This window comes from Pleurodeles waltl, chromosome 7, assembly GCF_031143425.1.
Source record: "Pleurodeles waltl isolate 20211129_DDA chromosome 7, aPleWal1.hap1.20221129, whole genome shotgun sequence".
NCBI classification, from domain to species: Eukaryota; Metazoa; Chordata; class Amphibia; order Caudata; family Salamandridae; genus Pleurodeles; species Pleurodeles waltl.
This window is the reverse complement of record NC_090446.1, coordinates 1,139,104,171-1,139,132,154: the sequence shown is the minus strand read 5'-3', so window position 1 is coordinate 1,139,132,154 and position 27,984 is coordinate 1,139,104,171. Positions and strand designations below refer to the sequence as shown.

At 41.7% G+C, this 27,984-nt stretch overlaps 1 protein-coding gene across 3 annotated transcripts in view; it reads left to right on the top strand.

Annotated features, from left to right (window-relative positions):
- Positions 1–27,984, top strand: part of FBF1 (Fas binding factor 1) — a 506,392-nt gene that overhangs the window by 47,177 nt on the left and 431,231 nt on the right. For all 3 annotated transcript variants that reach the window (XM_069200193.1, XM_069200194.1, XM_069200195.1), the window contains exon 6: positions 14,138–14,201. In XM_069200193.1, the coding sequence (XP_069056294.1) occupies positions 14,138–14,201 (64 nt within the window). The remainder of the gene's footprint in view (positions 1–14,137; positions 14,202–27,984) is intronic.

Here is a 27,984-nt window from a genome sequence, read left to right as displayed (position 1 = left end):
TCTTGGGGTTGGAGATCGAGTGATCCCCAATGAAGACCAGAGATTAGATCTGATTACAGCAGCGCATGAGGGTGTCGCTTATGCACATGCTGGTATACAGGCCACGATAACAATTCTACAGCAACGCTACTGGTGGCCTGGTCTATGCAGACGAACAAAGCAGTATGTCCTTTGCTGTGACATTTGCCAGCAGATCAAGGGCTCTAATATCAAACGCCCACCGCAGACATCCCTCTTAGTGTCCGACAAGCCACTTCAGTGTGTGTACCTAGATCATTATGGTCCCTTACAGCCTGATGGTGCATACAAATACATTTTAGTGGCTGTGGATTCCTGTTCTAGATTCCTGTGGGTATGGCCACAGCGGTCAGCTGATGCCCGGACTGTTATAAAAGATTTTCTGATATTTATTGGTACATATGCGGTTGCAGCATTCCATTCGGACCAGGGCCCTGCATTTGCCTCTAAGGCATTCCGAGACACCATGGGGACGATGGGTGTTGAACTCCATTACTCCTCACCCTACCATCCCGAGGGAAATTTGGTCGTGGAGAGGTGGAATCGTGATCTAAAGCAGTCCTTAACAGCTCGAGTATTAGGTTCAGGCCGCAGTTGGTTACACCACCTATATGGGGTCCAGAGAGCACTGAATAATCTGCCAAGACGGTCCTTGGGGGGACGTTCTCCATATGAGGTTCTCTTTGGGATACCTATGTATGTCCCAGATCTTGATGCCCCTGGTATGGTGGCAGCAGAAACACCATTTGACATAAAAGACCGTCTCACTGTTTTACAGGAGCTTCAACAATTTCGTGATGATAAATCATCTGCAAGTGCTGCCACCTTAGGAATAAGGGAATTGGCGAAAACTTCAACTGGCTGGATTCCTAAAGTTGGGGATCTTGTTTGTGAGAAGATCGCTGTGAAGGAGTAGTTCGGTCCATCATACAGAGCACCTGTACCAGTCTTGGGAATACAAGGCACCAGGACTGTCGTCTTACCACCACTGTCTGGTTCTAAGACGAACAGATTCATCTCCATTGATGACATCAAATTACACCATGTGGCCGATCCTTCACAGTACACCAGGAGGTCCCTTGGGTGGTTCCAGATCCCCTCTCACTACCCAACAGGACATCCATCTACATAGTAGGATGAACATCACTACTACAGACTATGCAACAATGTCAACTGCTGTCCCGGACACTTCCTCGATCATGGAGAGGGCGGAAAATTAACTTTTGTTGGTTCCAGTCACATCTTCAGTGACCACCGCGGTTCAAGATTTAGCTGTATTTTACACGAACACTTCACCGACGGATGACGTTGTCTACCAAGAGCCTCCACGTGCAGTGGATCAGAATACACCTGCTCCTGTGTTTGCAGAGACTACCTCTAGCTATTTCATTGCCAATAATGATTTTTCTTCGGATTCATCCTCTACTGTGATTGACAATGTTTCAAAAAGTAGTAAGCTGTATTGATGGCTTAAAAAGAACTATTTGATATACCCATGGAACTACTTGTGGTTCTGTTTGACATTTATTGCATTATTTTTATGGATAGGTTTTGTGACTGTTTTCTTTTTGCTCATAAATGGTCACTATATTCCTGATCGCTCCTCAGTGGAGCCTGTTGATGAGGTTTTAACACCACATCATTCTTCACATAAGGTCCGAAGGGATTTGTCTCCTGTAAATATTACGGCAATACCGATTCCTGATGGGATTGTGTGGGACAAGGTTCTATTTGATATATACTGGCCTACAGAAATTATTCAAATACCATACTTGTTCAAAATTTCAATGACTGATGTAATTACACCTGATGTTGTCTCTGATGATTGCGATGTCCAAACAGTTGATTCCATGCTAACTGAAATGAAGGACTATTCAGCTTTTGAAAGTGAGGATGTATATGATTATACAATGAATTATGGGGAAATGTTCTGCTATAACAATTGGGGACATCACTACTTACACCGTCCCACTAGCTACAGGCCAGTATTGAACTACACACAGTGGGAACACTGTTCTACACCACTGGTGGGAAGTCCAAAGTATTATAGCGATAAATTTACATACTTTACTGGGCATGATACAAGAAAAGCAGAGTCGTATTATTTTAAAATACCTCCGGCACAAATTAGGAAAATTTTGCTATCAGATACAACACTGATTTATTCAGATCCCTTTGTTTCCCGGCTCTCAGTTGAGGGTTACGAATACTGGAAGAGCACTATTGACTTGAAAAGTGTATGGGGAACACAAGATTGGCAAATACAGGGTAGGGAGGCTTTGTTTCGAGCATGCCTGATTCCTGTGCAAATGATTTTCTTAAATGACACTATTAAGCAGACATCCTGTCTGGGGTTAGCAAAAATTAAAGATCTGAACACGCCCAGTATCCCTACTCCGGCAAGGTTTAAAGATTGGCAACACTTCCTTAATATCACAGAGGAAAGGCTAGATGCAATGGTTAAGGCTGGTACCTATAATTCTTCACTTTCCAGTACCGGCGGGTGATTGGTATGGCCCACGGACACTAATGAGCGTCAAAGCCATTTTTTGAACTCTTCAGGGTTTTTTTCAATTAACAGGCCAGACCCTCGCTTTATATCGGGTCAACATACAGGTATAGTTACGACATACAGTGTGGGTAAGCTGTGCCAGCAATGGGTGCAAACAAACAGGTTAGCCGCAGTTAAGAAACACCTGAACACTCCTTCTGAAGATATAGACTTGCAGGATTTTCTGCTGGGTCCCAGAAAACAGCGCTCAAAATGTTTTTTATATGCTATGTACAATGAAATTTGGAAACTTTCCCAAATTGAGGCTGCTGCGCGTTTAAGGCAACTAGATAAGGAAAATTTGGAAAAAACATTAGCTGTTGTCGACAACGGCATGAATACACAGTCCAACAGGATTTATTCACTATCAAATATAGTGTTGTCTGCTATTGATATCACTCAGACAGACTTGTCCCGGTTATATCATGGGCAAACACAGCTACGTTCCATCATGCAGCTAGGTTGGACGTTACAGGCACTGAAAATTGGCCACATTCCATGGAAGTATATTAATGGGAGTGAATTCTTCACTGCTTTTAATTTTTCCAAGGAACAAGAGACAATGGCTAAGAGGGAGGCTAGTTTCACCCTGCTTCAAGTAGAGAAATTAGATAAGTTGCCCTTCACGGTAGCAGAGAGTCCTTCAACTATCTGGCTCTTACACGGCATTATTAATTTACCGATTTCGACCTTTCGTTTCTCGAGCTGCCTGAAACATCTTGCAGTGGGACGATATGAGCAACGATGAGATAGCTTTATTAAGGAAGAGTGGGAGTTGCCCTTTGACTATAGATGTCTGAACGGCGAAAGGGAGGTCTTTCTTAGCGGAAGCCAATGTGAGACTGCTGTTCGTCATTCTATGATATGCAAACAGTCACGGTCTTTGCAATGCAGGGGTCGCGAATTTGGCCTGTTTTCTGAAGCGTACTCCCGTCCCCTTGATTCGTCCGGTGTTTCATGTACTTTCAAATGGAAGTTATGTTGTACTGAACGATCAAAGTTGTTGCGGCATGCGACCCGGAATTGCCTACGCAATCTCGGTCTCGAAGGTCGTTACGTGTTGTGGACATGTTTTGTTTCCCCCCCTCACGAGAGATTAAAGTATCTGACATGTGGCCCCACATAGATAATATTATTGTGAATTACGACAAGCTGAGTAAGCTAAAGGCGCTATTGTTTCAAAAACAGGTCACCTTGACATCCGCAAAGGAGACGTCTGCTCTCCAGATTGCTAGATCATCAGCCGAGATACAATCCCTTTTAAATACCAATTTCCCCCATCACTTTGGAGAACTGGTATCCAGAATATTCAATGCTTCGAGCACCACTGGGATTGTTCATTTCTTTAAGGCTGTCGGGTCTGGTTTCGTGTCCATCTTCCAGACTGTCTTCGGAGTCATCCCATCAGCCATCCATTTTCTCTTTTCAAGTGTGTTTGGTGGCTTTCCAATTATTTCGGCTTTGATTGGCAGACTACTACTGCTATTTCTTCTGATTCGCAGTGGTTGCTTCTTTCCAGCAACGCAGAGCAAGGGAGCCGCTCCCACCAACTCCACTGTGCCGTGAGCGCATGGTTCGGATCTTCGGTGCACCTTTGCTGGTGGAACTGGAGAATGACTGGTCATTGTCATTCCGGCCCCTTCTCTGGTGTGTACAACCAGTCTTCCGCTGCATATCTCCTGTGGACCACGAACTGCTGATGTCCCCGATGAGGGTTCATACACGGTCATGGCCCTTGAGACTGAGGTTGCTCCGCGAGGCCACCTATGTGCCTTCCGTTTTTAGATCTACCATGGATGAGGACACTGCAACGGATAACGATACACCAGAAAATACGGCTCACTTCTGCTCTGTGGATCTGTTTGTCCGCCCAGTACTAGACTTAACATCGGACGATGTTGACTCATTGTTTAGGTCCTTGGTTGGTGACTTCGATGACATTCTTCAAGATCATGCGTATAACAAATGATTTGATAAATTGAATTGCCATTCCCGATTCAAAATTATGCATTTAAATTGAAAGTGTTGCACGCTGTGCTTGTCATAGTTGACATTAACGTCTCTGTATGTATTTTAGAAGATTTGTTTTAACATATTTTTTTAACACATGCTACAGCTTTTTTAGCTTGTTTTTTGCTTTTAGCTTTTAGTTCAGAAGCAAGTTTTATCATTTGGGTTCCTGTTCCTTCGTCATACCTGTTACGGCAATGGGGAGGGTGTAGTAAATCCTAGTTCGTTTTAATGGGATAACAGGAGTTAGCTTAGCCTCTGGCTTGTAGACTCGTGCCCCCGTCACCTAGTGACTTTTAACCTACTTAGCTTGCTCTGTCTTAGCCCATTTAATTATTTATTTCTTCTAAGATGGCTGCCTTGTTTATAGTTAGGCCACTTGTTATGGGTAACATTATCAGTGTCACCGCGCCAAGGCGTCAAGATCAAGCACCAAAGACAAACAAACAGTGGGTGTTCACACTTAGGGATTTTCCCTCTCTATACTTTCGAGGGATTGTTGATATTTATTGCCGTCCCAAGCATGTCTGTTATCTATTGTTTAGAAACACACCTACGTCAGGGAACCTTGTAGATCTGTATAAATACATCACACTTTAGACAGATAATCAGAGGGATTCCGACCAGAGGGCATCGCCACCATTGCTGATACCGATGCTGCAGTCGTCTTGACGCTGACCCAGTCTTCGTGTCCCGGCGGAGTCTGAGATAGAGATCTCATTCCAAGGTAACGAGGGTTGGGGGCTCCTCTCATGGACATGGCATTGGCAGATTAGGTTTAACAAACCCAGCTCTCCTTTAGGTAGGAGGTTAGGCCTTTTCACATTAGGGTATTAGGGCATAATACATCTTGTATATCTTTTTTATGTATTGCAAGATGGTGGGGGTCTTTGTAATAATGACTCTCATCTTCACAATACTATTTCTTGCTTTATTCATTATCCTAATCATTGTAGCCCATGCAACTTATCGCAAATTGCAGTTATGTTAAATAAAAACTATTGTAACTTTACTGCATCTGTGTCATTGCCTGTGTTTGTATGGGACATAATATATCTGTGAGAAAAGGGTAATCTCCGTTTAACCACGACACTCCCTGAGATATCTTATTTTCGAGTCCATGCGCACACGGCTGCCATAAATCACCTTTTACTATTGTGTTTATGGTGAGGTGCTGCTTGTGAGCTGGTAAGGTTGGGACAACAGTTGCGACTTGTAGGAAAGACGTAGTCGCCTACAAACAAAAGTACTGTCATCCCTAAACCAGCAGTCTTGCTCAGAGCAAGAGTCCAAACTACGACATGCTACGTTATGTTCTGATGGTAATTGTAATAAACATGACGTTTGATTCTGTAGTTGCTAAGTAATCTGAACACAGTTCCAGAACGTGGGGAAAATAAAACTTAAGTCTTCCACAGGATGGCTGGATGTACATTGATTCCTGAATAAAGCTCATATAACCATTTCTGTTGGAGCTTCTTTGTAAATGTTAGCAGTGCTCAGAGTCCTAGGTCTAACAAAAAAGATGGTCACACAACTAGGAGGAGAAAGGCAAAAATTGCAGAAAGGGCCATTTCCAATAGATATCAATTCATTTTAATAAAACAGGAAACCTTGATAAATGTGAAATGCTTAAATTAATATGCCCTAATCCTAGCAAATATTTATTATTTTATCACATTAATAAGCATATATTGATTTGAATTACAAAAAAGGAACCCTGGGCCAGGCTTATCATCCCAAATGACAATCCAGAGATGTGTAATATACATTCCCATTTTCAAACCAGTTAGTGTGTGGCTTACAGTTTGCCTTGTGGCCTGTGTACTTATAAATTGCACTGTAAATTGTCCATTCACAAGGGGTTACCAAAACGAACTGTCTAATGAATATTAATTAGACAAGGTGTAACCTATGATCCTCATCCCTGTATTTGCTTTCCAAAAATGTGATTTTTTTCCATAAAAGCTGTCTGTATTAATTCGAGGCACAGGTGCTCTGTTTTTTTTTTTAAACAAAATAACTTTTCACATTTGGTACTAATGTATGAGCCCCAAGGCTGCTGAAACCATCTCCTTTTTGAACCACCCCAGCTTGAGGTTTGGTTACTCAACCGTGGCTTGCGACTGCACTTGTGGTCCAAAACCATTGCTATATTCTTTTCCAAATCAGAAATAAGAGGAGAATGGCCCTTTCATGCCTTCTGTTATGCACGATTCGGGAAGGATCCCAAAAATCTTTTACAGGTCATAGATAAAAATTTTTACCTATAAGACAGCTTTTATACCTGAAAAAGAGACGTTTTACAGTCGCAAACCATGTGATCTTGAGTAGACTCATAGTTGTATCAAGGTAATGACAATCAAAGTAAAGTGTTACACCATGCAATCTCAATAAGTGTCTGGAAATTTTCTTCTCCGTCACACCTATAAGATACCAGGTTCTGGACTGAAATACCCGTCTACCTTCCACATAGCTAATGGTATAAACAGTGCTTTAGCTAGGAGTAAAACTGATTATTGCAATAGCTGCCGCAGGGTCGTACTCAGTATGGTCTCTAACACTTGGATAAGGTTGCTACTCTCACAATTTGAAATCTTTTAAAACTTCCTTGGCAAACATCTACCTGTGCTGTAGAACAGTGATTCCCATACTTTTGACTTCTGTGAACCCCCATGTTATCATTACTGGATCCCGGGGACCCCCACTAAATCATTATTGGAACATGGTGACCCACCACTTAGTAGGTACTGAAAACTGGGGACCTAATCTGTTAATCTTATTTAATTTTCTAAGTAGTTGCAGACCTCCTGAGGAGGCTACGCTGACCTCCAGTGGTCCCGGAACAAAAGGTTAGGAACCACTGTTTTAGAATATTCAGAATTTGAGGCATGCAGTACTAATCTTCTTTTTAGCCGGCTAAGCAAGTCTGCTGCATGTCTACGTGATGGTGAAGCAGAGAACAGAGATTTTGATGCTGAATGAGACAGTTCTTTCTATGTTGACGTTGGTGGTGGTCTTGGCGTAAATAGTGGTTGTCTCAATGTCAGTGGCGACTTTCTTGATGTTGATGGAGGATTTTACAGAGGACCCTACCTTGGCATGGACTGTGGTCTCAATGTTGACTTAGTGTAATTTCTTGACAGATAAAAACCTCTTCTTGATGGCGAGCAAGTTGTGACTATACCTGTCCTCAATGTTGAATAGGAACAACATTTTTCATGTGTCTTTCTGCACTCTTTGCACTCTTTGGGTAGGCTTTAGAGCAGGAAGAATATACAGAGGTAGGTGCTAAATGACACCCATGCTGCCTCTGATGTCCTAAGGATGCATCTTAATGCCTCTCTTTAAGCCCAGCAGTCTAATCCTCTGCCTATCTTTCAGTGTTCGCCTGAAATTCTTCCTGCAGTGTTCACAAGTTTCTGGATGATGATATTCTGGAAGGCATCCTATGCAGCGCCCGTGAGGGGTTGTCTACACTTTTTATTGCCACAATTGTGGCACTTCACAAAGAGTGAAGGCTTTTATGACTGGAAAAGATTAAAAATTCCTGCCATAATAAACTGGATTATCCCTCTAGTTGTAAAGGATATCGAGTGGAAATGCTTAAGGAAGCTTTCTAAAAGGATTTTGAAAAATAGAGCCAAATAAGGCAGAACTCCAGGTTCCTCCTAATGGGAGCTGGATAAATTAACAGACAACTGTCACCCCTGGTGCATGACGGAACACTCGAGCAAGGTGAACTCTTAAAAGTACAGTGCAAGTTTAATGTTCTACCTGGATAGTCTGTTTAACAATGGAGCTCTTTTCCTATAGTTTTTAAAAAGAGCAATTTGTGGCAGATATTTCTAAACACATTATTATGTCTGCCACAATTAGGAAATATTTTATATATATATAAAATCTTTTTTTGAGGTCTAGTGAAAATTGACAAATTTCATTTAGGTTTTATTTATATATAGGGCTAGCACGCCGCTTGGAGTGCGCGTGATACAATCTTACCAGACTTTTTTTCAAAGGAGTATTTTCACGCTGCATCGCGCCGTTTGGATACAGTGTTGCTCCCCCGCAGGACTATCGCAGCTGCCGAAGAGAGTTGTATTTCTCTCAGAGGTAAGGAGGATCGTCGACGGGGGTGGCTCTGACATATTTATTGGATGTATAACGTCGCTCGGCTCGAATGGACGATTATAGTCACATATTTGAATCATCCATCCATACTCCTTATTTCACATCGTGTATGTTATGCTCGTGCAACTAACTTTTGTAGAGTGCATTCCACCAAGTTTTATCGGCTTGCTTTTTGACTTTGATTTTTCACACACGCTGTCCCATTGTTAACGGTCCGGTGCTCTAGACTTTACATCTTTAGGATTCTATTTTTTGGAACGGAATTTTTTAGAACTTCTTTTTTCTTCTTTTTTTGAATTTTCATATTGGGATTGACTTTCAATAGACGACTGTCACTTTATAGATCTATAGATTGGCAACCTGAATCTATAACTGTGCTATCCGGTGCACCTCTAATATTGTGGATTTAACTTACTAGTTTTTGAATTATTTAACGTACTATGGCCAATCGGAAAGCCCTGTGGGAACAGGCTGCCACTACTTTATTTGACAGTGCTCCTGGAACATTATCGGCTTCGGATTTATCAACACGCACAGCAGCCAATATTATTTTTGAATTAGAAAAGGCAAGAATCTTAGAATTGAAAAAATGGTGGGAAATGACCTCGCTGACTAAATATATACAAAACGGTTGTGTGCCACGAGATCTAAGAATCCTAATATTACCCACCCTTGGTGATATAGATCCTGATCTCTTGGAACAATGGAGAGTACATACATCTGAATGTTCAGTTAAATTAATGGACACCCTGATTATTCAATCAAAACGACGTATGGAAGAACAAACCCACAAAATTGAACTTTAAACTAAAGAACTAGAAAAAAATGGGTAACTCCCCAGAGATATAACAACTATTGATGAAGATGGAAGAACGCATTGCCAAAAAAGAGGATGAAATTAAACTCTGTAAGGCCTCTAAATTTAATAGAGATAAAAAAGACTATGAAGTAGGTAGAATCTACACATTTGCTCGTAAATATAATACATTCAGAGCACAAGACAAAATCGTAACAACGGATAGCTCCAATGTGACAGCTAATTCGGTAGAAGACAGCTCTGACTTAAGCTCATCAGCTGATGAAGCTTCTGCAAATAAACTGGATTTTCACGGGGAAATGAGATTATTACAATCAATCACGCCACAATCAAACAGGGGCAGAGGACGAAGTCGAGGAGGTACAAGACGCGGAGGGGGAAGAGGCAGAAATCACAAATATCAAGACTAGAGGGGACTTTTCGATCCGACAATCCCAACATTATTGTAAATATTTCTAAAGTACAACTAACTTTGAATCAAGAACGTATTCTAAATTTAGGGTTAAGTTTTTGTCCAGACAATCACTGGGATTATGTTGACACCAGAATAGAATTGTATAAATACACACGCAAGTTGCGGTTGTTGAAACATTTCTCTAAAAAAACACGGGCCACTACATCTGGTCCTAACACAAATGTAGACATTCTATCTGGGTTTCATATCAATGATGTGCCTGACTTAGTAGAAATTGGGAAGTTGAGTTGTGTAGATGATGTTAGCAATGATACAGGTAAAGATAACAACATTTTGACAGATATGGGATTTGTTACTAATCAGACCACTGCCAGTATGTTAAAACCCTCCAGTAGATTCAATCCCCAATTACCTACGGGTAATATGATTGATATGTTCTATGAATTGGTTGTTGATGATATTGATCATTTTCGTAACAATTGGAAAAGTATTAAAATGAAAAAAGCTCAGAGAATTAATTTCTCAGCCTCAGATTGGAAAGATCTAAATGAGCTCAAATCCAACAATACCATTGTCATCAAACCCTCCAATAAAGGAGGGAACATTGTTATTATGGATATTAATAGCTATACGAAGGAGGCTAATTATCAACTTTCCAACAAACAGCATTATCAAAAATTAACTACCAATCCTACTAATGAATATCAAACCATCTACTTGGAGATGCTCGATAGTTGGCACACTAATCTGATTGACCAAAACAAATATCTTTATCTTAAAGTCATGTTTTCTAGAACTCCCTGTATCTATTTCCTACCAAAAATTCACAAAAATACAAAACATCCCCCTGGTCGACCTATTGTTAGTATGAACTCATCCCTATTAGAAAACACCTCCCGTTTTTTGGACCTCTTCTTATGTCCTTATGTCACTGAATTGCCCTCCTATCTTCGAGATACCAATGATTTTTTAGCCAAGATCCATAATGTTCCATGGCAATCCAATTATTTATTGGTAACCATGGATGTGACTGCACTTTATACTTCTATCATGCATGATTATGGTATCCAAGCATGTTGTCATTTTTTGGGCACTCGCAAAATTGAATTCCTTCAACACACCAACATGCTAGTTAGCATGCTAAGATTCTGTCTCACCCACAATGCCTTTTTATTTGACAATCAATATTATTTGCAGAAACAAGGGACTGCGATGGGAGCTTCATTTGCTCCCACGTACGCTAACCTTTATATGGGCTGGTGGGAGAAGGAGATAGCTTGGTCTGACTCCAATAGCAAATACATGGGACAAGTGGTACTATGGGTCAGATATATGGATGATCTCTTTCTCATTTGGGATGGGGATGAAGGTTCTCTTAGACAATATGTTAACATCTTGAATAACAACGAGCTTAATATTCATTTAGATTTAAAATATAGTGCTCAAACTATAGAATTTCTTGATGTCCAGATTTCTGTACAAAAGGACAGCTTACAGACAACTATTTTTCGTAAACCAACAGCTTGTAATTCAATTCTGCATGGTAATAGCGGCCACCCTAAAGCTTTGAATTGGAGCATTCTATATAGTCAATTTTTAAGGGCTCGTAGAATTTGTTCTAATGATGAATGCTTCAACACTGAAATTGTTACTATGACACAGAGATTTCTGGAGAGAGGGTATCCCTTAAAGATTCTCAAAGATGCTCATTTGAGGGTCCTGAACATGTCTAGAGAAAAACTGCTTTTCAAATCTGGTAGCATCAACAATCAAGACCAAAATGATGGATCTTCACCTAGACTGTTTTTGGAATTAAATTCCCAACATTCACAACTAAATAACATCATACAAACAAATTGGCATGTTTTGAGACATGATTCTGCTATAAAGGACAGTATAGGTCCTCATCCACATATCACATATCGTAAAACTCAATCATTAGGTGACCATCTCATCAGAAGTCTATTCAGTTCCAAAGCTAATTCATCTTGGCTAGCTAAGAAAAGTCTTGGTTTTTGGAAATGTGGACATTTTAAATCCTGTCTATATGCACAAAACACTCATACATATACTACATTCGAAGGGAACATTTGTGACATAACAGATCGCACCACTTGTGAAACTGAATATGTCGTATATGTTATTGAATGTGGTTGTCATAAAAAATATGTAGGCAGCACCATTCATAAATTGAAAGTCAGGTTCTTAAAACATCTCAGAGCTATCAAGAATCATGATCCATCTTACCCCTTAGCTAAACACTTTTGGGATGTACATGAAGGCAATTGCAGCTCTTTAACATTTGATGGTGTTAAAACCATTGCTGCTCATCCCCGGGGGGTAATAGAACTGCCCACCTGAGACAAACTGAGTCTAAAATGATTCTACTTTTAGGCACAGAAAACCCCTGGGGTCATAATTTGGATGCAGAGCTTCATGTACATCTGTGAGATTTTAAGTCCTTTTTATACTTTTTTACAGTAGAAAACATGAAATTCATTTGACACTTAAAATATTGCTTTTTAGGATCCTCTATTGGTTAATGAGATTTCCGGATTGGAACTTAGTTTATTTTGTTATTTTATTTATCACACTATTAATTTTCTTTATGGTGTTACACTCATCTAATTTACCTTTGCACTGTAGTACACATTTTTGAGGGAGGTTCTTGCGGTCTGTACATATATATTCCTATTGTTGAATTTGTTGGGTTTCCTTTGCAACTTCAAAATTAATGATAGTTTTGCCTGTGTTATGGACACAATAATCTTTTCCTTTTGACAGTATATCAACATCTAGAGGACTATGATCAATTTTATGTATTGTGTAACAATCTATCTATAATTGAATTTGATATTGTTATTAAGATTAATTGACATATTTATATATTAGCACAAATTGTATAGAATTGTGGTTATTACCATCTATTTATATATCTGTCCTTTTTATATTTATTATTGCCATTTTCTTGATAAGAATCGATTGGAATTATTCAATTTATTTATTTATTTATAGCTTGTATATTGATTGTATTGTAATTAAGTTATTGTACACATATTTATGTATTTATCTATTTATATATCAGGCTTTCAAAACTATCAAGTAAAAAGTGGACTATACTTTGACATTAGAGTGAAATAAAAAGGAAGAGAAAGAGAGAAAAAACCTTATATATGGGTTGTTCTTTTCCCTGTATTTAACAATTATCAATTAAGACTATATATCATTCATGTATTTACAGGCGATCATATCATATATGTGATATTGCATTACAACATAAAAGAAATACACAATGTTATATTTGAAGTTTATATTTCATCAAAGCACAGGATTATCATTTTCTAACTTTTAAACCCAGAACTGTTATGTTATAAAATGGCCGCTCCGTTTGCACTTCCCTCTAGCTATGTAGCTAACAACAAAGAAGGACTATAGGGTTTAAATAGTTGGGTGTAAAAATGTCTGCCAATGTCCTGTTGAAGGCTTCTGCCGAAACGCGTTGACATTTGGTTGGGACAGCGTGTGTTTGTTCATTGTGGGCACATTATTGATTTCCTTTTGTGCTTCTTATATCTTTTTATGCGGTTCGAATTTAACCTGCATTTAAACTTTTTTCAATAAATAGCAGCCGATGAAATTAATTACAAGTGGTTTTTGACTCTAAAAGTTTAAGAGCCCATTTGGATGTTGTGCGGCCCTTGGTGTGCAATTACACTGCACCAGTTTATATATATATATATATATATATATATATATATATATATATATATATATATATATATATATATAAATTTGCAAAGTGCTCCAGGGCAGGACAGTTCAGTGCTTATGAACTGATTAATTTCCCTGGAAGAGAACCACGATTACAGGTAAAAAACGTTTCCTTCCAGTATGTTTTGAACATATTGAGAAAATATATAGCTCTTGGAGGTTCCCAGAGCAACCTCCCAGATCACTAAGATCAATCAGGCTTTTTTTTCCCCGTTCTGGTAATTAAAAGTTGGGGGAGCAGAGCTTTAGATTACTGTGCCTAAACTGGGCAGCAGTTGTGGTTCTTTAAGCCAATGGAGGGCAGATCTCGAGGTTGAAACCAGGTATGACCCCAGAGCATTATATTTATTCTGTGTTTACGTGCTGTGAGCCTAAGTTGCAGCTTTGCTCTTACAATTTCCTTGGTGTCTTCGGTGTCTCACAGGTCAATTGGGGATGATGAGTTCTTCCGTAATCTGGCACAAGAGGCAGGAGGTGCAGATGGTGAGGTAAGAGGTGACTAGTTGACATATTGATGTGGAATATCTAGAATGGTATAATAGGTGTTTTTTTTATGACAAGCCGTTCCCCTCAGCACTGCCACATCACAACATGACAGTTTGTTCTGTTGTCAGCGATCTGCCTTTATAATAAGTTAAAAATGCAACCAGTATCAGCTAATTTATAAAGCTTTGTATTAAATAAGATAATCTTACTATTGAGTCAAGCGGCTGACCTAGCCAATAAGAATATGGCCACATGACAGAAGCAGCAGGACACATTAGAGTGATCAACACAGACATACGCTGCACATACGCTGCACAGCTCAGACATGCTACATCTCCAGTAGCATCATACACAGACTACCAGGTGCTGACCAGCCTAACGACCTAAGAGTTTGTAAGCAAAAGTAAAACTCTCCATCTGTACGTCTCCAACAGTAAGATCATACAGCCACAGCTCAGTGAATGAGATACTGTCACCCCACCATCTGATATAATCACTTATGTTCCTCCTGCATTGAACCTAATGTTCAAATGGCAATTTGCTGTATTTATCACTGTCTTCACAATGAACCAGAACCTAATAACCAAAACATTTCATCATATGACAACTCTGACCAAAGTCCAGTCTGCATGGAAACAGTGGAACAACATGAAAACGGCTCACAGTGCTAAAAGACATTAATATTTCCAGATGTGTGCTTTTTACATTTTGATAACATTGTTAAAATATCATAGTCAGATACTGCACTGTAAAATCAGCACTCACCAGGCCTTGGACCCAACAACTGTTACTCAATCCTTTCCTCTAGCTACTTGTCATGTGTATGCTGCTGGATTCTCCTCTGACCTTGTGTACATATAGAACTTAACAGGTTTCATTTGTACACTGATGGCTGTGTGCCTGCATGATATCTTGATGGTTTCAATGCCCACTGCAGAGAGCTAACTAAGCCTTTGCTGTGCTTTTGACATTTATTAAAAGCATACTGCTGAATAGGGTTAAGATAAAATCTATTAAACCAGACTCCTCTCCATCTTTGTTTCTTGTGCCCCTGTAGCCTCTAAATATTCTCATGTCCATTGTGTGCCCTACAGCTTGCCCTGTCATTCTAAGTAACTAGATTTGCAAAGTACTGAAACTACGCTCATCCAAAAATCCAGACTGGGCGAAGATGATGCACACGGCAGCTATGTCAGCCTATATGGTTTTGATGCAATACCAATACCAGGGGTATTTGCAGTCCTTTTATGCTTCTGACTTTCATCAAAACTGTACCACCAAGATGGGTAAAAGCAACATCTATTGCTCCAATATGGGATTTTCTTTCACATTCATGAACATTAGAATATCTACACATATCTGCTGGATCATAAAGAAAACTTCTATAGATTGCATTATGCTCTGTATTTTTAAAGAGTCTATTGGAATTAAAAAATGGTCTCAATAAAATACATGTGGTTAAAAATTCCACTTTGATTCTCACGGCAAAAGAAAAACCGATGATGAAATGTTGCACATAGGCACCAACCTTTAATTACATAGTAGTATTTAATGTGTGCATATACATTGTTTGTGTTTTTTATAACACACTATTGAAAACAAAGAGTAGTTAAGAGCACTCTGTAGTGCAGTTCCTGACAAGGATCAAGGGTAGTTGTCTTTCTAAGATGAGGAATCACAATTTACAGATGTTCTTTGCTTTTCTGGGGCTTTTGAGCAGAAGACAGGTTCAGTTTTTGAGCTAGCTAATTGAAGTGTGCTGGTGGAAGCCCAGTATGTGATATATGTTATCTTGTATGTGCTGAAGGTTTCTAGCATTTGCCTTTTGAAGGAAGCCAAATTGCAGTCTAAAGTTTTAGTATTTGTGACATCGGCAACAGTAAAATGTAGCATGGTTTTGAGAGCTGCCTGATGCATTTTGGGAAGCCCTTATTTTAATGTGCAAGATAAACATGGCTTGAACCGCTAGTTCCAAGTCAGCCTTGGAAATAAATGGTGTGATGCTGAACAGCTATTTTATTTGGTGCCTGTCTCTTTAAGTCATGGCCTTAACATGAATCATTTTTTCACTTGACAACTGGGTTAGAACCTATGAATTTGAAGGGGGTGACTATCATTTGGAAGCGCTACTTTGTAATGCCTTATCTCACCTCTATTCCTCATAATAAAACTGTTTTGAAAGCAAATTTACTCAATATATCATGATGTTAACTTCCTAATTGACAGCCTTTTTGGAAGAAAGCAAACACATTTTATTATTTTCACCAAGGAGACCCACTCCTCAGATGTTTTTTACATTACTTATTTCCTGAATTGTCTGAGTGCTTTTCACTTGGTAGTAGGACATTTTGGAAAGGTGAATGCATAGTTTGTTTGGTTTGTCTTTCAGACTCTCTTATCACTGATGACAATAACAAATGTCACAAGATGCCATATATTATGTTGAAGGACAGAAGGAAGTCCATCGCAGGGTGTTCACGTACATAGAAAGGAAGTATCTCTCTCAGGGTACGGGCTCAGGAAAATTGTCAGGCAAACTGTTTACACAGACTTAGAACATGGTAAGACCCATTGCTGAGACTCCATGTACTCTAGATCACCTAAACCTCTCTGGAAAAACTTTCCTTAGCTCACATGCTGACAAGGAAATCCATTGAAAGAAAACCAAAGTTAAACCTTTGAAGTCAGCTGAATGGGGGGAAAAATGAGTTTCTCACAGCTCAACCTGATCGTGGGGTAGTGGCTTCTCCTAACATCCCAAATAGGGTTCAACTGTCCTACTGTTTGCCATCAATAGAGACTTGAAGCAGCAGACCCAGAGGAAATTAGAATTTATATGGAAGAGTTAATTTCTTTGTTTCATGTTAGGCCCTTAGGTTACAGCAACAGCAGATAGGTCCTGCCAGTTCCCCATCCTCCCTCCAACTGCCCCTATCGCCAAGCTTCCACTACAGACCACACACCAACATTCTGTTACATCATTTCTTTTCAACATTCTGGACACTAGCTCAGACATACAAGTAATGGTAACACACAGGATGCTACAGGCAACAAAACCAAGAACAGTCATTCCCTTACATATAAATTACAAGAACCATATAAATTACAAGAACAATTATTCACCAGCACTCAATCCTCAACATGTCTCATTTATACATTCACCCAACCACAACCTGTTAAACTCTCCAATACCCATGGAAACAGCAAATAGCAGTCACAGAAACTCTGCGATGGGTCAAGACATGAGGCACCTCACACCTCATGACAACCAAAGAAATGATACCACAGCTAGGTTGTTACTACCAGGACATGCAAGTCTTGCTAATGCCTCAGAAAAGAGGCTCTACCACAACATGTCTGCACACTCAAAATGACATCATACAGTATTTATGCACACAAGATATGTAATCATGGACACTCAGCCACAGGACAGCCAGGGCACGGATCCCGCTGGCTACCTTCAACAAAGTGTTTCCCATCATCCCTAAGTCTACACATTCAAGGCACAGACAAAACAAAAATGGGAAAATGTAACCATAAATCACATTACCTCAAAACTCTTGAACAGAATCCAACAGAAGACTTGTCCAAACGCAACACTCATACACAAAATCCCCAGACTTCCATATCACAGTACTGAAATACCCAGTTTACACAGACACAACAAACTCTCACACTTTGTCCATCTTGCGCAAGCAACATACATAACCTCAGAACCACACACATCCACACTTTCTGGCTAAACCAACATGAACAAGTGTCAGGCTGAAGAAAGCATGTAATGCTCACCCAGTAGCCGGCCCTCTGAAAACTGCCCCAGAAAATTCAAAACCTCTTCTGAACACAATGATGACAGCCTCCAATTCAAATATTCCATTTGTACAGATGATGACTTCGGCAAAATATGTGGCTATCATTTACAACACTCAGGTGAAAATTGTGGCTATCACCCAGACTTTTGAGGTAATGTGATTTATGGATACATTTTCCCGCTTTTGTTTTGCAGATGGGTACTTCACCCTCTTCCCCAAATTGCTAACTAGACTCCATATATAGCCAAAAGAATATGTTCAAACAGAATTTATAAAACAACCTACAGGTGGATAATTTAAACTTCCAAACTGTCTTTTAACACTAAGCATTCAGCACACTACAACCATTAGCATAGACTGCAAATCCAAAACCACAGAACTCAACATATCTGGAAACGTACTAACCCAACTCATCCATTACCATTGCAGTGTATAAGAATCACCAACCAAACTGTTCCCCAAACTAATTATCCTAACAGTTTGTGGCAAACAAAGCATATTTTATTACAGAAGCATATTAGAATGACAAAAACTCCATAAATGTAAAGTAACCAAGCTAATAATTCAACTGAATGTCAAGTTGTAACATCACCATTGGATACATGCCGTGCAGGCAATGTTTCAACTTCCCATGACTTCATGATAGAGTATATCCTCGAACAACACAGTCTCATGTCGATCTCCAACAACCTTGGAGAAAGTCCTACTTCTTTTTCTACATTAACGCAAGGTCTAGGGTAGTCTTTCCTCAACATCAAACATCAGTTTATTACCCTCCCTCATAATGTCAAAGTCTGCAAAGCCAGTGCTTCCTCTTCGACACCCAGGTCTGGAATCAAGACACTGGTGATGCTCTCTCACATGCAAATTACACTGCTTAGCCCCCAAACATCACACCCTCTTTCTCTCACGGTGATGACTTGCGCCGGAGAGTTCCTGCTTAGCTGGTGCTGCTTATTGTCACAAGATCCCTGACTATCGTCTTGAGGACAGTGACAGCAGGAACTGTCATCTCCTCAGGTCACTTCATGCACCATAAAATATGCTGAACGGTTTTTACTAGCCCTCTTTGAGCCCATGTGCTGTCCACCTCAACTTGGCCAAGCTACATGAGCGCACCAGGGTTCATGCTTGTCACATGGTGCACCCCCATCTAGCGATGTAGGAAGAGCTTGTGCTTTTCAAAAGAGCACTGACCAGGCTTCTGAATAACGTATTATTCCAGCATGCATGATACTTGATTCTAATAGAGCAATGTGTAACCATTGCAATACATGACTTGCAGATATTTTGCTGTGGGGCAAACACAGACACACAGATGTTTTCTCCACTGTAATTACCCCATGTTATTTATATTTACAATGGATGCCCATTGTCATTACCAGTCCTTGCCCAACCTCTTTACTCAGCTGCTCCTGCCCAGCAGCTTGAGCTGACACCACTTAATAGTGGATTTGAGAGTTAGTATCCCCCAGACTAGTCCTCCAGAGCCACAGAGCCTTCATCCTTCTGACAACAGTCCTCATCTTCTGCCAGAAATGGATTCAAACTGCCACCAGAGTCTTGCTGCATTTTCACACAGGGCCTTTACAACTCATTGTCAAAATGTTAAAATTACAGATGCAGGGTCTTCACACAAGAATCTGGACCCACTTAGGTAAATAGTAAGTTCTATATTTCATGTTAAGCTCTTTGGTTACAGCAGTAGCAAGTAGGTGCTGTTAGTGCACTTCCCTCCCGCCAACTGACCCTTTCTTACAGCTTCCCTGCAGACCACAAAATGACATTTCTTTACATCATCCCTGTTACAACTGGGGTTTCTGGTTATCAGAGTATGCACCCTGTACAAACAGGAACAGCCTCTTATAGTCAGGGTAAGCTAGATACACACTGAGAGATAATCTTTGCTCATGCTCTGGTAGCTTGGCAGAGAGCAGGCAGGCTTATCTAAAGAGGCAATGTGTAAAGTGTTTGTGCAACACACACACACACAAACACAGTGAAAACACCACGAAAGACACCACACAGGTTTAGGAAATTAGTAAATATTTATCTGAGTAAAACAAGACCAAAACGACAAATATCTAATCAGTAGAAGCAGAAATATCAATTTCTAAAGAATAAACCAAAAATAGTGCCTACAAGTCTATAGCGCTAAAAAGTTACTTGAGATTGTGCTAGACTGGGATAAATCCAAAGTTCCGGCCTACTACGATGCAGGGCAGGACAGGTACAGAACCCAGGTAGGGTGTGCTTTGAAAGTATCTTGGATGGAGCAAGCATCGACGATGCGGAGGGGATGCGTTAATTCTGATATGCGCAATCGGGTCGATGCATCGGTGTCTGTAGGAGGCTGGCCTGGATTGTAGTGGGTACCAGAGGTACTTACACCTTGTGCCAGGTCCAGTTATCCCTTATTAGTGTAGAAGAGGTGTTTCTAGCAGCTTAGGCTGATAGAAGGTAGCTATGGCAAAGCAGCTTAGGCTGAACTAGGAGACATGTAAAGCTCCTACTATACCACTGGTGTCATATGCACAATATCATAAGAAAACACAATACACAGATATACTAAAAATAAAGGTACTTTATTCTTATGACAATATGCCAAAAGTATCTCAGTGAGTACCCTCAGTATGAGGATGACAAATATACACAAAATATATGTACACAATACCAAAATTATGCAGTAATAGCAAAAGGAAGTAATGCAAGCAGTGTAAAGTTACAATAGATTGCAATAGGAGCACATAGGTATAGGGGCAACACAAACCATATACTCCAAAAGTGGAATGCGAACCACGAATGGACCCCAAACCTATGTGAGCTTGTAGAGGGTCGCTGGGACTGTAAGAAAACAGTGAGGGTTAGAAAAATAGCCCACTCGAAGACCCTGTAAGGTAGGTGTAAAGTGCACCTACAGCCCCCAGAGAGCACAGAAGTCGTGATAGGGGGATTCTGCAAGGAAAACCAACACCAGCAATGCAACAACAGTGGATTTCCGGACCTGAGTACCTGTAAGACAAGGGGACCAAGTCCAAGAGTCGCGGCAGTGTCGAAAGTGGGCAGGGGCTCAGGAAATGCCAGCTGAGGGTGCAAGGAAGCTGCCACCGGATGGGAGAAGCTTGGTGTTTTGCAAGAACAAAGAGGACTAGGAACTTCCTCTTTGGAGGATGGATGTCCCACGTCGTGAAGAAGCTTGCAGAGGTTTTCCCACGCAGAATGAACGCAAACAAGCCTTGCTAGCTGCAAGGGTCGCAGTTAGGGTTTTTGGATGCTGCTGTGGCCCAGGAGGGACCAGGATGTCGCCACTTGGATGAGGAGACAGAGGGGGCGCCCAGCAAGTCAGGGAGCCATCACAGAAGCAGGCAGCACCTGCAGAAGTACCGGAACAGGCACTCAGAAGAGGAGTGAACCGGAGTCCACGCGAAGTCACAAAAGGGAGTCCCACAATGCCGGAGGACAACTCAGAAGGTTGTGCACTGCAGGTTAGAGTGTCGGGGACCCAGGCTTGGCTGTGCACGAAGGAAATCCTGGAAGAGTGCACAGGAGCCGGAGCAGCTGCAAATCACGCGGTACCCAGCAATGCAGTCTAGCGTGGGGAGGCAAGGACGTACCTCCACCAAACTTGGACTGAAGAGTCACTGGACTGTGGGAGTCACTTGGACAGAGTTGCTGAGTTCCAGGGACCACGCTCGTTGTGCTGAGAGGGGGCCCAGAGGACCGGTGATGCAGTCTTTTGTTGCCTGCGGTTGCAGGGGGAAGATTCCGTTGACCCACAGGAGATTTCTTCAGAGCTCCTGATGCAGAAAGGAGGCAGGCTACCCCCCAGAGCATGCACCACCTGGAAACAGTCGAGAAAGCCGGCAGGATGAGCAATACAAGGTTGCTGGTAGTCATCTTTGCTACTTTGTTGCGGTTTTGCAGGCGTCCTGAGCAGTCAGCGGTCGATCCTTTGGCAGAAGGTGAAGACGGAGATGCAGAGGAACTCTGGTGAGCTCTTGCATTCGGTATCTGAAGGATTCCCCAAAGCAGAGACCCTAAGTAGCCAGAAAAGGAGGTTTGGCTACCTAGGAAGGAGGATTGGCTACTAAGAGAGGTAAGAGCCTATCAGAAGGAGTCTCTGACGTCACCTGCTGGCCCTGGCCACTCAGAGCAGTCCAGTGTGCCAGCAACACCTCTGTTTCCAAGATAGCAGAGGTCTGGGGCACACTGGAGGAGCTCTGGGCACCTCCCCTGGGAGGTGCAGGTCAGGGGAGTGGTCACTCCCCTTTCCTTTGTCCAGTTTCGCGCCAGAGCAGGGCTGGGGGATCCCTGAACCAGTGTAGACTGGCTTATGCAGAGATGAGCACCATCTGTGCCCATTAAAGCATTTCCAGAGGCTGGGGGAGGCTACTCCTCCCCAGCCCATCACACCTATTTCCAAAGGGAGAGGATGTAACACCCTCTCTCAGAGGAAATCCTTTGTTCTGCCTTCCTGGGCCAGGGCTGCCTGGACCCCAGGGGGGCAGAAACCTGTCTGAGGGGTTGGCAGCAGCAGCAGCTGCAGTGCAAACCCTGAAAAGGCAGTTTGGCAGTACCCGGGTTCTGTGCTAGAGACCCGGGGGATCATGGAATTGTCCCCCCAATGCCAGAATGGCATTGGGGTGACAATTCCATGATCTTAGATATGTTACATGGCCATGTTCGGAATTACCATTGTGACGCTGTACATAGGTAGTGACCTATGTACAGTACACGCGTGTAATGGTGTCCCCGCACTCACAAAGTCCGGGGAATTTGCCCTGAACGATGTGGGGGCACCTTGGCTAGTGCCAGGGTGCCCACACACTAAGTAATTTTGCACCCAACCTTCACTAGGTGAAGGTTAGACATATAGGTGACTTATAAGTTACTTAAGTGCAGTGGTAAATGGCTGTGAAATAACGTGGACGTTATTTCATGCAGGCTGCAGTGGCAGGCCTGTGTAAGAATTGTCAGAGCTCCCTATGGGTGGCAAAAGAAATGCTGCAGCCCATAGGGATCTCCTGGAACCCCAATACCCTGGGTACCTCAGTACCACATACTAGGGAATTATATGGGTGTACCAGTATGCCAATGTGAATTGGTAAATTTAGTCACTAGCCTGTGACAAATTTGGAAAGCAGAGAGAGCATAACCACTGGGGTTCTGGTTAGCAGAGCCTCAGTGAGACAGTTAGGCATCACACAGGGAACACATACATATAGGCCACAAACTTATGAGCATTGGGGTCCTGGCTAGCAGGGTCCCAGTGACACATAACAAACATACTGACAACATAGGGTTTTCACTATGAGCACTGGGCCCTGGCTAGCAGGATCCCAGTGAGACAGTGAAAACACCCTGACATATACTCACAAAACAGGGCAAAAGTGGGGGTAACAAGGCTAGAAAGAGGCTACTTTCTTACAGTGTCAAGCCTCTCAGTCATGTCTAACGTCAATCTCCGTCAAGGTGAATGCAATGTGCCGTTGTCAAGCTGTGCAGCGATGTCTTGGATCGGCACTGCGTTGTCGTTGAACCTCCCAGTCGGGTCTTGCGTCATTGTTAAATCGGCACTGCTTGGGTCTCGGAGGCACTGCTTCGAAAAGGCAGCTGCAAACCCACGACCAAGGCCCAGGATTGGAGTGGCACATCAGGCAAGTGTGAGACTCACAGATGGCAGAATTCAGCAGCAAAAGCAGAGGTGCAGGCACTCTTTGATGTCCCTGAGACTGCAAGAGAACAAAGAACAAGCCAGCAAGCCCTTGGAGTCACTCTGGGTCAGATGAGAGGGTCCAGTCCTTCCTCAGCTGGACAAAAATCAGCAGGCAGCAGGGAAACTCTTCAAGGCAGAGAACGGTCCCACTTGGAAAGCAATCCAGCAGTGTGGTGCTCATAGCACAGCAGTCCCTACTCCAGGCATAGTTCTTCCCACGCCCAGTAGTGTACTGATTTGGTAGGATGAAGGACCCAGTTCTTATACCCAAATGTGCCTTTGAAATGAGGGTGACTTCAAAGAAGGGTCTTTGAAGTGCACAGAGGTTCTTTTTTCCTAGCTCTGGCTCTAGACTATCACTAGGGGGTAATCAGCTCTTTTTTGGGTACAGGCACTCCCTATTCAAGTGTATGCATCAGCTCCCCTTCTCCCTTCCAGGCCAGCAACAGCCATCAGAATGCAGATGAGTGCTCAGACACACCTAACCTTCCTGTGTTTGTGGCTGTCTAGAAGGACTGCACATAGTGTACCTGTCTCCAACCCCAGAAGTGTATTGGAGACAGGCTTCACTGTACACAGAGCAGTAAGAGCAGAGAAATGTCCACTTTCTAAAAGTGGCACTTCTAAAATAGTAATGTTAAATCCGACTTTTCCAGTAAATAGGGTTTATCATTACCATTCCAAAGATATGCATCATGATGTAACTGCTCCTTTCTAATCAGGAATTACAGTCTAAAAGTACATTAAGGAATTCCCACTGCTGGCCTATAAGAGGAGTAGGCCTCACTGTAGTGAAAAATGACTGTGGGAGTTTTTCATTACTAGGACATATAAAACTTAAACGTACATGTCCTACCTTTTAGTTACATAGCACCCTTCCCTGTTGTCTCCCTAGGGCCTACCTTAGGGGTGACTTTTATGTAAAAAAGGGGAGTTTAAGGCTTGGCAAAGGGTTTTAAATGTCAAGTCGAAGTGACAGTTGAATTGCACACAGGCTCTGTAGTAGCAGTCCTGAAACATGTTCAAAGGGCTGCTTAAGTGGGTGGTGCAAACAGAGCTGCAGGCCCACTAGTAGCATTTAATTTACAGACCTTGGGCATATGGTATACCATTTTACAAGGGACTTATAAGTAAATTAAATATGACAATTGTGGATGCAGCAATGTTACAATGTTTAGGGAAGAAGCACATGCACTTTAGCATTGGTCAGCAGTGCTCAGAGTCCTAAGGCTAACAGAAAAAGAGAAGGAGGAAGGCAAAAAGTTTTGGGTAACCTTGCCAAAAGGGCCATTTCCAGCATTCCCTCTCAGCAATCTGGACTCGCAGGATACTGCAACCTTTCACCTACTCCGAGAAACCCACCAGCAGTTACAAGACAATGAATGTGCTACTGCAATTCTCAGCACTCTGGTAATAGGGAGGATATTTACCCATCTTTGAGCATGCCTTAGCATGGCAAAAGACAAATTAGTCTTAAATATTGTACATAATGATGGCAAGCTTTGATTTAACGCCCCCTGTTCAACATTCCAACCATAAATTCCAAGACCCTTTCTCTTTTGGCACATTGTAGAACGTGCAAATATTGGTGTAGAAAAATGGACTACGTTATAGGACACATTAGAAAATAAGAATATAACCTTGCTATTTTCTTATTAAAGAAAAGTTCATAACTTGTATTTCGAGGCTTACTACATATTAAACTGGCTAATAAATAACATTAAATATAGCTCTAGTTGCAGCAGTTTAAAAGGATTTGTGCTATGTACTTTCAGGACCGTACCTTTGCTTTCCAATCCCATCTGCCTTTCAGATGGAAGCCTTACCTTGCATGAGTTTTGCGTATCACAGTAGTGGCAACTTTTATGAGCATCTAACAATGTTTGTATAGCCGTAATTGAATAACTGCTTGATGAAGGAAAATGCGGAACCAGTGATGTTGCAATAATTACAGATAACATCAGAGATTCTAGACAACCTAGGACTCCAATATACTGAAAAGACAGCAATTATACTAGCATAGCTAATCTAGTACTTAGTTGCAGATTCGGACTGAAGGATACAAATGGGAACCTTCGGTAGGACTGACTTACTTGTATGTACCAGAAATATCTTTTAACTTAGACAGTCCCTTTTTAGAATGTCAGACACATCTTCTCTCTTCATAGCTCCATATCACAAAGTGTATCATTGCTGTGAATGTGGGACCTCACATAACAACAATTTCTCAGGTTTGCCTAGAGAGAACCTGCTACCTGAGAACAGATCAGGGGAGCAGATTCTCCCAAAACTCTTCAGTGGTACCCCTGGGAGTGCCAGAGTTAGATTATTTTGACAGGAGTCCTATCCCTCTTTCTTCACCCACTCTCACAGTTGTTTGTGACAGGTTCCCCCACCGGGCTTGGATGCTCAGAAAAGTGAAATGACAGGACAAATAAAGTGGTGATCAAGCAGACAATACTAAAATGTAATATTAAACATACAAGGGGCATGAAAACCAGAAAACACTAAAAGTAGCTGGAGATCTCCAGGTCACAACTGCCCTGCTTCTGAGCTCTTCAGACTTTGAAGTAAGATAATTAATCTTAGAAAGTGAGTGATGATAGTTTTCGAGGATGTTCTCAATAAACAAAGGAGAGCACAACTATTTTTTTGCCACCACAAAAATGTTGAGTTTTACAGAGCCCAACTGAAAGGTGAGTGCTGTAAAAGCAGACCGGTCAGGGATGTATAGCCTTTCCTGTAAAACCTCTCTTTTTGAAATTTCTGACCAGGCTTAAACAACAAATGATCCTTATTGCTGTGGACTTGTTTGATATTTTGTGGTACTCTGTCCTAAGAACCACACTCATCTAAATATAGAATGCACTCTGATCCTTAAAGATACAATACATCCTAATATATGAGCATTGTACGCCTTAGTCTTGAAGAAATTCTTCATTAGGTGTCTGGCGGAACAGCAAACGCATACCGAAAGAAACAGTAATGGCTTCACGGTTTTCCTCTAGTGAAGTACATTTGACCAGTGCTTAATTTGTAAAAGAATATGTGCAGGAGCCCAGAGTTTCGCCCAGATGCCGCAACTGGTGCTATTAAATATCGGTGTGCCTAATACCAATACTGTGTAGTCCTCTTTAATCCACAACCAGATACTCCCTATACCTTATCTCACTCCTGCAGGTTCCTAATTTCCCCATTTATCACAGCTTTGCCATTGTTTTATAAATCTTTCTTCCACTTTACATGTTTCATTTTTTTTGCTCAGGGTCAAAGTCTGATGAAGAAAATAAGTGCAGATCCCTAAGAATGAGTGCCATTGAGCCCCACTTGCAACCTCAGGCTCAAATTAAGCACTGCATTTGACTGTCATCACTAGTTTTCACTTTTGGCTTTTTTAGGTATAGTTTTTCACTAACTCTGTTATTGGGGTCGTAAGGCCCTTATGCCACTATCCGGAGACATGCCCCCTTAAACCTAATGCAGTCAATATTGATGGCCTATATTTGAGTCCATACCTATGCCACATTCTTTTGTACTGGTCTCAGTATCAAAGATGGTCCATGGATAGGGAAGGGAATATATTGCTAATGTTCAAGGCATGTTTGGCTGTAGATACACATGCTTAGCATAATCCCGCCATCTAGTGTTGGACTCGGATGTGTACAAGTTGTTTTTCTTTGAAAAAAGTCTTTCGAGCCACGAGGTGTGGTGACTTCTCCTCTTGCTAGTAATGCTCATGGTCATCGGCTCCATTATTAGATTAATTTCTTCTGCCGTCTGGCTCAGACGTGTGCTCCTCTGCTCTGTCTCAACATTGTAGTTTTCCAGTGTTTAGGCCTTAACATTGGCATTGTTTTAGAACACAGTTATTTCTAGATCCCCCATCAATCATTTGTCGACGTCTTTGGGGTGTCTCAGTTTGATCGCAGGCCCCGTAGCCTTTGTCCTTTGGGGCAGTTCTCTATTTTTGACATCCTGTCTGCACCATGTCCACCTGGTGATGGAACAGACCCTCTTCCGTTTCTGCCCTCGCTGCCACATCAGGTTTCCACGCACCGACCTCCTTCAGGTGTGTGACTTGTGCCTCTCTCCGAACCATCAGGAAGCTACTTGTGGGGCTTGCAAGTAATTTCGATTCAAAAAGATGCTGCACGACTCACGAGCTTGGCGACTCAAGATGTCCAGCTGCAGCACTGAGGACACACCGGACCTCTTTAGATCCAAGGATGTTTGCATGAAGACAGCTCAAGCTCAGAC